The sequence below is a fragment of the Staurois parvus genome, unplaced genomic scaffold, assembly GCF_062004578.1.
Source record: "Staurois parvus isolate SC_StPar_1 unplaced genomic scaffold, SC_StPar_1.0 ptg000169l, whole genome shotgun sequence".
Classification (NCBI taxonomy): domain Eukaryota; kingdom Metazoa; phylum Chordata; class Amphibia; order Anura; family Ranidae; genus Staurois; species Staurois parvus.
The window spans coordinates 1,135,421-1,147,515 of record NW_028317965.1 but is presented as its reverse complement, the minus strand read 5'-3'; the positions used below and the strand labels follow the sequence as shown (position 1 = coordinate 1,147,515).

At 47.6% G+C, this 12,095-nt stretch overlaps 1 protein-coding gene across 2 annotated transcripts in view; it reads left to right on the top strand.

Annotated features, from left to right (window-relative positions):
* The first annotated feature begins 3,105 nt into the window (after positions 1 to 3,105).
* The window catches only part of FBXO11 (F-box protein 11), a 140,842-nt gene continuing 131,852 nt past the window's right edge, over positions 3,106 to 12,095 (top strand). Inside the window, exon 1 of one of the 2 annotated variants that reach the window (XM_089676435.1) lies at positions 3,106 to 3,539. In XM_089676435.1, coding sequence (XP_089532561.1) covers positions 3,449 to 3,539 — 91 coding nt within the window. In that variant the 5' untranslated portion in view covers positions 3,106 to 3,448. The remainder of the gene's footprint in view (positions 3,540 to 12,095) is intronic. The other variant, XM_089676434.1, reaches the window with a different exon arrangement.

Below are 12,095 nucleotides of genomic sequence, written 5' to 3'. Positions count from 1 at the left end.
TGTGTCTCTGATTAACCCCAAATAAAGTTCATCTGTTCTAGTAGATGTTTCCTGACATTTTCTTAGTCGCATCCTACAGCAAAAGCCATGGTCCGCAGAGAGCTTCCAAAGCATCAGAGGGATGTCATGGTTAAAAGGTATCAGTCAGGAGAAAGGTACAAAAGAATTTCCAAGGCATTAGATATACCATGGAACACAGTGAAGACAGTCATCATCAAGTGGAGATAATATGGCACAACAGTGACATTACCAAGAACTGGACGTCCCTCCAAAATTGATGAAAAGACGAGAAGAAAACTGGTCTGGGTGGCTGCCAAAAGGCCTACAGCAACATTAACCACATGCCGCCCAGCCACTGTATAAATACGGTGGCAGGGCGGCACGGCTGGGCAAAACCACGTTTTAAAACATGTGTTTTGTAAACAGGTAGAGGGCGCACCGCCACCCTACCTGTCCCGCCGATCACAGCCGCGGATGTCAGTCGCCGGGTCATTTCCTGGCGATCGACGGCAATCCCTGACAGAGAGCACAGCTGCAATAGCTGTGCTTTCTGTCAGTTCCGACAGCTCCAGGACACGCTGATCGGGACAGAAGTGTTTCTCTCTCCCGATCAGCGGTATCCTGTGCAGTACACACCCCCGCCCCCTAGTAAAACACTCCCCTCACACAGTTAACCCTTTCCCTGAAAATAAACTTAACCCCTTCCTCCCCAGTGCCATTAGTACAGTGTCAGTGTTTTTTTTTTTTGCACTGATCACTGTATTGGTGTCACTGGGGATGTCAGTGACCCCAAGTCAGTACCCCCCAATGTCAGAATGTCCGCCTCAGTCCCGCCATAAGTCGCTGATCGCCGCCATTATATCATTATAAAAAAAAACTAAAAATCCCAGTATCTTTCCCGCCATTTGTAAATGCTATAACTTTCACGTAAACCAATTAATTTACACGTATTGGGTTTTTATTTTAGAAAAGACATGTCGCAGAATGCATTTTGGCAGAAATTTATGACTAAATTTGATTTTTAATTTTTTTGTACTGGACATGTTTTATAGCAAAAAGTCCAAAATATTGTTTTTTTCCTCAAAATTGTCAGCCTTTTTTTTTATAGCACAAAAAATAAAAACCGCACATGTGATCAAATACCACAGAAAGAAAGCTCAATTTGTGGGAAAAAAAAGGATGTAAATTTCATTTCTGTACCATATTGCATGACCGCGCAATTGTCCGTTAAACTAGCGCAGCGCTGTATAGCAAAAAAATGGCATAAATTGCAGTATTTATCCCATAGTTTGTAGACGCTATAACTTCCACACAAAGCAATCAATATACACTTATTGGGATTTTTATTACCAAAAACATGGAGCAGAATACATTTTGGCCTAAATTTATAACCAACTTTGAGTTTACTATATATTTTTTATAGCTGAAAGTAAAAAATATTGTTTTTCTTAAAAATTTTTGGCCTTTTTTTGTTTATAGCGTTTTTTGTTACATGAACGCAAATGTGTGGCCGCTCGGCGTCTAGGCCCAGATGCTGGGAGGCCGCACATTTGTGTGCGGCCGGCGTAAAGGGGTTAATTTAGCAAAACATAAAAACCCCGGCGGTGATTAAATACCACCAAAAGAAAGCTCTAGTTGTGTGAAGAAAATGATAAAACTTTAGTTTGGGTACAATGTTGTATGACCGCGCAATTGTCATTCAAAGTGTGAGAGCGCTGAAACCTGAAAACTGGCCTGGGCAGGAAGGTGTAAAAGTGCCCGATATGGAAGCGGTTAAGAAAGTCATATACGATTCTACCCGATTGTGTGATTTTATTTACAGTTGCCTTACAATCAGACTGACCAGTGTAGAGCCACCATACACCAGATTGTACAATCATATTATAGAGTGTATAACCACACAGAACAGATTGTACGCTCGCCAAACATGAGATTGTAATATTGCATTTATGGTGGCCGTATACTATTGTATCCGAATGTCGGCTCTCACTTCTGGTGCCATACAATCAGATTATACAGTTGTTATAAATAAGATTGTATAGTGTATGACCACCATACCGAAAACTGTACAATCCGATTGTATGGTTACTAGAAGTGAATGTGTACAATGTATGGTCACCATGAGGAAGATTGCACAACTACATTGTATGGTTGCTATGAGATTGTACAGTGTATGGTCACTCTTAGTCGTCACAGAACCCCTTGTGTCTCGTCAGTCCCAGGTGTTCCTGTGATTGGTCAGTCAGGTGTCTCCCTTTCCTTTCATTAGTTTGTCCCGTGTCCCCTTCCCTATGATTGGTCTGTTGGGTGTCCCCCTTTCATTAGTTTGTCCCACATCCCCTTTCCTGTGCTTGGTCTGTCGGGTTTCCCCCTCCTGTGATTGGTCAGTCAGGTGTCCCCCTTTCCTTCCATTGTTTTGTCCAGTGTCCCCCCCCCTCATGTGATTGGTCAGTCAGGTGTCCCCCCCCCCTCATGTGATTGGTCAGTCAGGTGTCCCCCTTTCCTTTCATTAGTTTGTCCCGTATCCCCTTTCCTGTGATTGTTCTGTCAGGTATCCCCCCCTCCTGTGATTGGTCAGTCAGGTGTCCCCCCCCTCATGTGATTGGTCAGTCAGGTGTCCCCCCCCTCATGTGATTGGTCTGTCAGGTGTGTCCCCCTTTCCTTTCATATGTGTGTCAGGTGTCCCCCTTCCTGTGATTGGTTTGTCTGGTGTGCCTCCCTTCCTGTGATTGGTCGGTAAGGTGTCCCCCTGTCTTCCTTCCTGTATGGTGTCACCGCTCACTCCCAGTCACGTCCTCTCACACTGCGTCACCGTCCAGCCCTTCACTCTGTCCGCCATTACCTCACCAAGGAGCCGACCCCTGCCCTTAGCCACCCTCCCCAGCCCGTCTCTGGTCCCCCCCGGGCCCTCTGTGCCCCCCGTCCTCTGTCCCTTTCATCTCCCTCAGCCAGTCACCCAACTCCACCCCAGCCTCCATCTTCCCTCAGCCACCGTCCGGCTGTGCGTGAGGGAAATTGTTATCGTCGCCGATTGGCTGCGGAGCGGCTGCGGATCTGCATTGCCCTCTGCGAGTGGCCGTCTCGTCATCGGCGCGCTGTGTCGGGGTCTGTGATTGGCTGTGGCCGGAGCAGGCAGTGAGTACGCGGCTGTTCCTCCTCCTCCCCTCAGCTGTGTGCCTGTGTCTCTGGCGGTGTCAATGGCTCCTCCTGCCGCGGACAGACGGGGCTTACGGGAGGGGATCTTATCGGGGCTCCTGTGAGGAGAGGAAGCAGCCATCGGAGGAGGCGGCCGGCACCGGGACGGACAGCGGAGCCGCCAGGAGGAGGAGGCGGAGGAGGGGTGGACGGTGACTCAGCTTCTCCCTCATAACCAGCCCCGCTCTCCACAGCGCGACACCCAGGGCGAGCCCAGAGCTCTGCGAGCAGCCCGGCCCTCCTCAGTCAGCAAATGAACTCGGTCAGAGCAGCCAACAGGAGACCCAGGCGAGTGTCGAGGCCGCGCCCGGTACAGCCGGAGAGAAACAACGCCGGGGAGCGGGGTAAGAGGACGGGGGGGAGGGGAGGACGGGAGGGAGGAGGAGGAGGGGGTCCCGGATTACTACACACTCCCAGGCCGCACTCCAACACCGGACTATCCCCTCACCCGCCTCCGGGGGCGCTGCCAGGAAACTGCGCGGCTCGGGGATGGGGAACAGGCCGCAGGCCGCGCTTTGTCTGCTGGACCGGTGACGGGGGAGGGGGGGATGAGGCCTGCCGGGGGCAGCGAGGGGACACAGCCCGGCCTGAGCCGCCTTCTCACCCGGGAACACAATGCACAGCCCGGCCTGAGCCGCCTTCTCGCCCGGGGACACAATACACAGCCCGGCCTGGGACACAATACACAGCCCGGCCTGAGCCGCCTTCTCACCCGGGGACACAATACACAGCCCGGCCTGAGCCGCCTTCTCACCCGGGGACACAATACACAGCCCGGCCTGAGCCGCCTTCTCACCCGGGGACACAATACACAGGCCGGCCTGAGCCGCCTTCTCACCCGGGGACACAATACACAGGCCGGCCTGAACATTACAGATACCTGGCTGCAGGATGACAGCACTGCCGGGACACTGCACGCACAATGAGACACACAGCCCGATCACCGGGCACATACAATGAGACACACAGCCCGATCACCGGGCACATACAATGAGACACACAGCCCGATCACCGGGCGCATACAATGAGACACGCGCAGCCCGATCACCGGGCGCATACAATGAGACACGCGCAGCCCGATCACCGGGCGCATACAATGAGACACGCGCAGCCCGATCACCGGGCGCATACAATGAGACACGCGCAGCCCGATCACCGGGCGCATACAATGAGACACGCGCAGCCCGATCACCGGGCGCATACAATGAGACACGCGCAGCCCGATCACCGGGCGCATACAATGAGACACGCGCAGCCCGATCACCGGGCGCATACAATGAGACACGCGCAGCCCGATCACCGGGCGCATACAATGAGACACGCGCAGCCCGATCACCGGGCGCATACAATGAGACACGCGCAGCCCGATCACCGGGCGCATACAATGAGACACGCGCAGCCCGATCACCGGGCGCATACAATGAGACACGCGCAGCCCGATCACCGGGCGCATACAATGAGACACGCGCAGCCCGATCACCGGGCGCATACAATGAGACACGCGCAGCCCGATCACCGGGCGCATACAATGAGACACGCGCAGCCCGATCACCGGGCGCATACAATGAGACACGCGCAGCCCGATCACCGGGCGCATACAATGAGACACGCGCAGCCCGATCACCGGGCGCATACAATGAGACACGCGCAGCCCGATCACCGGGCGCATACAATGAGACACGCGCAGCCCGATCACCGGGCGCATACAATGAGACACGCGCAGCCCGATCACCGGGCGCATACAATGAGACACGCGCAGCCCGATCACCGGGCGCATACAATGACACGCGCAGCCCGATTACCGGGCGCGCACACACGCAGCCTGATCACCGCATAGACAACACACAGCCCTGGTTACTGTGTACATAATAAGAAGCGCAGAGCCCCGATTACTGGGCACATCCTAAAGAAGCGCAGAGCCCTGGATATTGGGTTCATAATCAAGAGCACATAAGAGTGCAGAACCTTGATTACTGCCCACACGATACAAAGCGCAGATTAGTGGTCACACAGTGAAAAGCACAGAGCTCTGATTATCAGGCTCATAAAAAGCACAGAACCCTGATTACTGGGTGCATAATAAGAAGCACAGAGCCCTGGTTATTTGATACATGATACAGAGCCCTGATTACTGGGCACATAATAGAAATCACAGCCTCATAATACATAATCTAGTACAGAGTATAGCCTGATCTCCAGGTATGTCATGAGAGGCACAGAGCCTTGATCACTGAGTACATAATAAAGAGCACAGATCCTGATTATTGGGCACATGATAGAAATCACAGCCTCCTAATACTAATAATACAGCTTAGATTACAGCCCGATCACCAGGTACATAATAAAGAGCACAGAACCCTGATTACTGCATGCATGATATAAAGCACAGATTACTGTGTACATGATGGAAATCACATCCTCATAATACATATACTAATATGATCATATAATAAGTCTCCCAATACAGAGCACAGCCTGATCACCAGGTACATAATTAGAAGCACAGAGCCCTGATTACTGACTACATAATAAAGAGCACAGATCCTGATTACTGGGTATGTAATGAAAAGCACAGCCTGATTATCAGGCTCATAATAAAGAGCACAGAGCCCTGATTACTGCATACATGACACATAGCACTGATTACCGTGGACCTAATGAGACAAAGAGCCTTGATCACCAGGTACATAATAAAGTGCATAGAGCCCTGATTAGTGTGTACATAATACTAAAATCAGGATACAGCCGGTTCACCAGGTACATAATGAGAAGCACAGAGCCCTGATCACTGGGTACATAATGAGAAGCACAGAGCCCTGATCACTGGGTACATAATGAGAAGCACAGAGCCCTGATCACTGGGTACATAATGAGAAGCACAGAGCCCTGATCACTGGGTACATAATGAGAAGCACAGAGCCCTGATCACTGGGTACATAATACAGCGCACCTTTTAATCATTACTGGGCACATGACAACCACAGAGCCTTGATTACTGGGTAAATAATAGAGATCACAGCCTCATATAATATTAATATGGCTCATAATACAGTACAGCATGATCACCAAGTACATAATAAAGAGCACAGAGCTCGGATTCTGGGTACATTATACAAAGCACTGATTACGAGGTATGTAATGCAAAGCACAGAGCCCAGATTATTGGGATCATAATGAAGAACACAGAGCCCTGATTACCGGGCTCATAATGAGGAGCACAGAGTCCAGATTATTGGGCTCATAATGAGGAGCACAGAGTCCAGATTATTGGGCTCATAATGAAGAGCACAGAGCCCAGATTGCCGGGCTCATAATGAAGAGCACAGAGCCCAGATTGCCGGGCTCATAAGGAGGAGCACAGAGCCCAGATTGCCGGGCTCATAAGGAGGAGCACAGAGCCCAGATTGCCGGGCTCATAAGGAGGAGCACAGAGCCCAGATTGCCGGGCTCATAAGGAGGAGCACAGAGCCCAGATTGCCGAGCTCATAAGGAGGAGCACAGAGCCCTGATTGCCGGGCTCATAAGGAGGAGCACAGAGCCCAGATTGCCAAGCTCATAATGAGGAGCACAGAGCCCAGATTGCCGGGCTCATAATGAGGAGCACAGAGCCCAGATTGCCGGGCTCATAATGAGGAGCACAGAGCCCAGATTGCCGGGCTCATAATGAGGAGCACAGAGCCCAGATTGCCGGGCTCATAATGAGGAGCACAGAGCCCTGATTGCCGGGCTCATAATGAGGAGCACAGAGCCCTGATTGCCGGGCTCATAATGAGGAGCACAGAGCCCTGATTGCCGGGCTCATAATGAGGAGCACAGAGCCCTGATTGCCGGGCTCATAATGAGGAGCACAGAGCCCTGATTGCCGGGCACATACAGTGCCTTGAAAAAGTATTCATACCCCTTGAAATTTTCCACATTTTGTCATGTTGCAACCAAAAACGTAAATGTATTTAATTGGGATTTTATGTGAGAGACCAACACAAAGTGGCACATAATTGTGAAGTGGAAGGAAAATGATAACTGGGTTTCAAAATGTTTTACAATTATCTGAAAAGTGTGGCATGCTTTTGCATTCAGCCCCCTTTACTCTGATACCCCTAACTAAAATCTAGTGGAACCAATTGCCTTCAGAAGTCACCTAATTAGTAAATGGAGTCCATCTGTGTTTAATGTAATCTCAGTATAAATACAGCTGTGCTGTGAAGCCCTCAGAGGTTTGTTAGAGAACACAAGTGAACAAAACGTTATCATGAAGACCAAGGAACACACCAGACAGGTCAGGGATAAAGTTGTGGGAAGTTTAAAGCAGGGTTAGGTAATACAAAATATTCCAAGCTTTGAACATCCCACAGAGTACTGTTTAATCCATTATCCAAAAATGGAAAGAATATGGCACAACTGCAAGCCTACCAAGACATGGCCGTCCACCTAAACCGACAGGCCGGGCAAGGAGAGCATTAATCAGAGAAGCAGCCAAGAGGCCCATGGTAACTCTGGAGGAGCTGGAGAGATCCACAGTCAGGTGAGAGAATCTGTCCACAGGACAACTATTAGTCATGCACGCCACAAATCTGGCCTTTATGGAAGAGTGGCAAGAAGAAAGCCATAAGAAGTCTCATTTGCAGTTTGCGAAAAGCCATGTGGGGGACACAGCAAATGTGGAAGAAGGTGCTCTGGTCAGATGAGACCAAAATTAAACTTTTTGGCCTAAAACCAAAACTCTGTGTGGCGGAAAACTAACACTGCACATACCATCCCCACTGTGAAACATGGTGGTGGCAGCATCATGTTGTGGAGATGCTTTTCTTTAGCAGGGACAGGGAAGCTGATTAGAGGTGATGGGAAGATGGATAGAGCCAAATACAGGGCAATCTTAGAAGAGCTACAATGGAATGGTTTAGATCAAAGCATATTCATGTTAGAATGGCCCAAAGTCGAGACCTAAATCCAATTGAGAATCTCTGCCAAGACTTGAGAATTGCTGTTCAGAAGCTCTCCATCCAATCTGACAGAGCTGGAGCTATTTTGCAAAGAATGGGCAAAAATGTCCCCCTCCTAGATGTGCAAAGCTGGTAGAGACATCCCCACAAAGACTTGCAGCTGTAATTGCAGTGAAAGGGGGTCCTACAAAGTATTGACTCCGGGGGGCTGAATACAAATGCCGCCACACTTTTCACATTTATTTGTAAAAAAAATTTATCATTCTCCTTCCACTTCACAATTATGTGCCACTTTCTGTTGGTTTATCACATCAAATCCCAATAAAATACATGTATGTTTTGATTGTAACATGACAAAATGTGGAAAATTTCAAGGGGTATGAATACTTTTTCAAGGCACTGTAATGAGAATCATAGAGCCCTGATTACTGGGTACATTTTACAGAACCCAAATCACTGGGCTCCTAATAAATAACAGCCTGATTACCAGGTTCATAATACAGAACCCTGAAACCTGGGCTGATAACCAGGGCTCTGTGTACTTTATTATCTGGTACATGATACAGAGCCAAGATCACTGGACACCTAATAAAAAGCACTGCCTCATTACCAGAGTCATAATGAAGAACAGAGAGCCCTGATCACCAGGGTCATGACAGCGCACAACTCATCATACGGAGCACAGAGTGGTCACCAGACACATTGGGGTTTATTTACTAAAGCTGGAGAGTCCAAAATCAGACTCCCTTCTGCATAGAAACCAATCAGCTTCCAGGTTTCATTGCCAAAGCTTCATTGAACAAGCTGAGGTTAGAAGCTGATTGGTTTCTATGCAGAAGGGAGTCTGATTTTGGACTCTCCAGCTTTAGTAAATAAACCCCATAATGACAGGCACAGGGCCCTGATTACCAACCACATAACAGAAATCACAACCTGATTACTGGGTACATAATAAAGAGCACGGAGCCCTGATTACTATGTAAATGATACAAGACATTGCTTACTGTGTATACAATGAGAAGCACAGAACCCAGATTATTGGGCGCATGATAAAGCGCACAGAGCCCTGATTACTGGGTATATAATGAGAAGCACAGAGCCCTTTTCACTGGGTGCATAAAAAAGAGCACAGAGCCCTGATTATAAGGTGATGAAAAATCACACAGCTCAAATTACAGAACACAGTCTGGTCACTGCACACATGACAGCACAGAGCCCTGATTACTGGATACATAATGAAAAGCACTGCCTGATTACCAGGCTCATAATAGAGTCCTGATTACTGGGTACATGGACACACCGCACTGATTAACGGGTACTTGATAGGAAGCACAGAGCCCTGATTACAGGCACATAATAAACAGACCGCAGAACCCTGATTACCAGGTATATAGTACAGAGCTTTTATTACCTGGTACATAAGGGAAAGCACATAGCCCTGGTCATCTGGAACATGATACAGAGCCCAGATAACTCCGCACATTATGAAAAGCACTGCCTGATTACTGGGAACATGACACATAGCACTGATTACTGGGAACATAAGAAGCACAGAACTCTGATTTCTGGACACTTAAGAGCACAGAACCCTGATTACTAGATGCATAATGAGAAGCACAGAGCCCTGATTACTAGATGCATAATGAGAAGCACAGAGCCCTGATTACTAGATGCATAATGAGAAGCACAGAGCCCTGATTACTGGACACATAATAAAAAGCACAAAACTCTGATTACCAGGTATATCATATAGAGCCTGTATTACCTAGTACATAATACAGAACCCAGATTACTGGGCACGCAATGAAAAACATTGCCTGATTATCAGGCTCATAATAAAGAGCACAGAGCCCGGAGTACATGATATGTCGATTGGGTACATAAAGAGAAGTCCAGGTACATAATAAAACGCAAAAAATCCTGATTATCAGGTACATAAGAACAAAGCCCTGATTGTCTGGTACATACTACACAGACCAAAGAGCCCTGATTACCAGATACATAGTGCGAAGCACAGTTTGATTATTAGGGCACCAAATACAGAGCCCTGATCACCAGCCTCCTAATTAGAGTACGGCCTGATTAGTGGGTAATTATAAGGCACACAGCCTGATTACTGGGCTTATAACAGACTATAGACCCCTGATTTCTAGGCTGATAATAAAGAGCACAGCCTGATCAGCTGGCTTGTAATAAAGAGCACAGCCTGATCACTGGGCTACTCATGTGCACAATCTGTTCCCAGAGCTTGTAATAAAGAGCAAGGCCTGATCACTGGGCTCATAATAAAGAGCATAGTGCCCGGATTACTGGGCACATAATATAGGGCAGTGCTTCTCAACATTTTTTTCAGTCAAGGCACCCTTTAAAATTATGGATAATCTCAAGGCACCACAATCTAAAATGTAAAAAACTATTTTACACACATTCAATCCACTACATCCAACGTTAGAGGTGATTTATTCTTCCAAAGGAAATACACCTTTGCACACTGGTACTGACTAGTATTCCAATGTGTCTCACTTTCTCTCCCTCACTCCAGTGCTGACGGAGAGGGACAGGGGAGGGCCAAGCAAGGATGATGTGCATGCCATGTACCCAACATCCTTCTTATGAATTGATGATGTCATTGGTTGTTAGGTCATTAAAGTACACAATGAAAACCTGTGACTTTGTGTACTAAAAGGCAGGATTGATCTACCTGCTGGCTTGTATACATTTTTGGGCATTTTGCCAAGGCGTCCCTGAAGAAGCCTGAAGGCACCCTGGTTGAGAGAGGCTGATATAGAGCACAGCCAGATCACTGGGCTAATACAGTGTATTTCCCCACACACAACAGTCTTGAGTTGAGGCAAATACACCATACACACATGTGGAGGCAGATTTAAAAGCAAACAGCATTTACATGATTCTGGACGCATATACCCTTTCACTTGTATTGGTGGCTGTATGTGGCAGGCATGAGAAAGCGATGTAATTTTACTTACAAAGACATAAATGACCATATGCAAGAAGGCCTATGTTTGTTTACATGTTTTACATCAGATATGGAGGGCCAAATCATCTCTGACCACTCTGGACACATCCACTGCTTGTGAGGCTAGACACATTCTGGGGCTACATTCATACTGGCGTTGGGAGGAAGGGGATAGTTTGTACAAATTAATGGCACAAATTCTAGTGTTATGGCCGCATACAATCTGTATCCTGGGTTGGTTGGAGGCTCTATTCACATGTAGGCGCTCAGAAGAGCAGTTTCATGCAAATGGCATAAGCCAATAATTTGTACAGATCTGACAGCCACCATTGACAGCTGCTGCTTTTCACATATAAGGGTTGATTTAGTAAAACTGCAGAGTTGAAAATCTGGTGCAGCTTTGTTTAGAAACCAGTTGGCTTCCAGGTTTCTTTATCAAAGCTTAATTGAACAAGCTGAAGTTGGAAGCTGATTGGCTACCATGCACAGCTGCATCAGATCTTGCCCTCTCCAGTTTTAATGAATCAACCCCATAGTGTGATTCTAAGGCTGGCCATACATTATACAATTATCTTCCAATTTTCTGCCCAATTTCCTTTAGATTTACCTTCAACTGTGTAGTGCAAGGGCCTGCCTAATTGGAAACAACTGAAAGTGTTCTTTAGGTTTGTCCTCCTATTATATGGTTTTTGGTAAATCTAAACCAAAAATCTCCAGATAATTGTATAATGTATGGCCAGCCTAACTGGTGGTGGCCCCTGGCCACCCTTGTGAATGTAGCCTTAAACTTCTGAAAGGTCTGCCTCATAGTTTCATATCACAGGGTAAATGCATCATCTCCTTTCTTCTGATCAGTAGTCAGACACCTTTTTTTTTTTTTTTTTTTTTTTTTTTTTTTTTCTTTTCACAGCTACCCCAATCCCCTTCCCAAGAAATTGGTAATAATTTTCTATGGAATTGGTAACTTCAATAAAGTGGTCAGC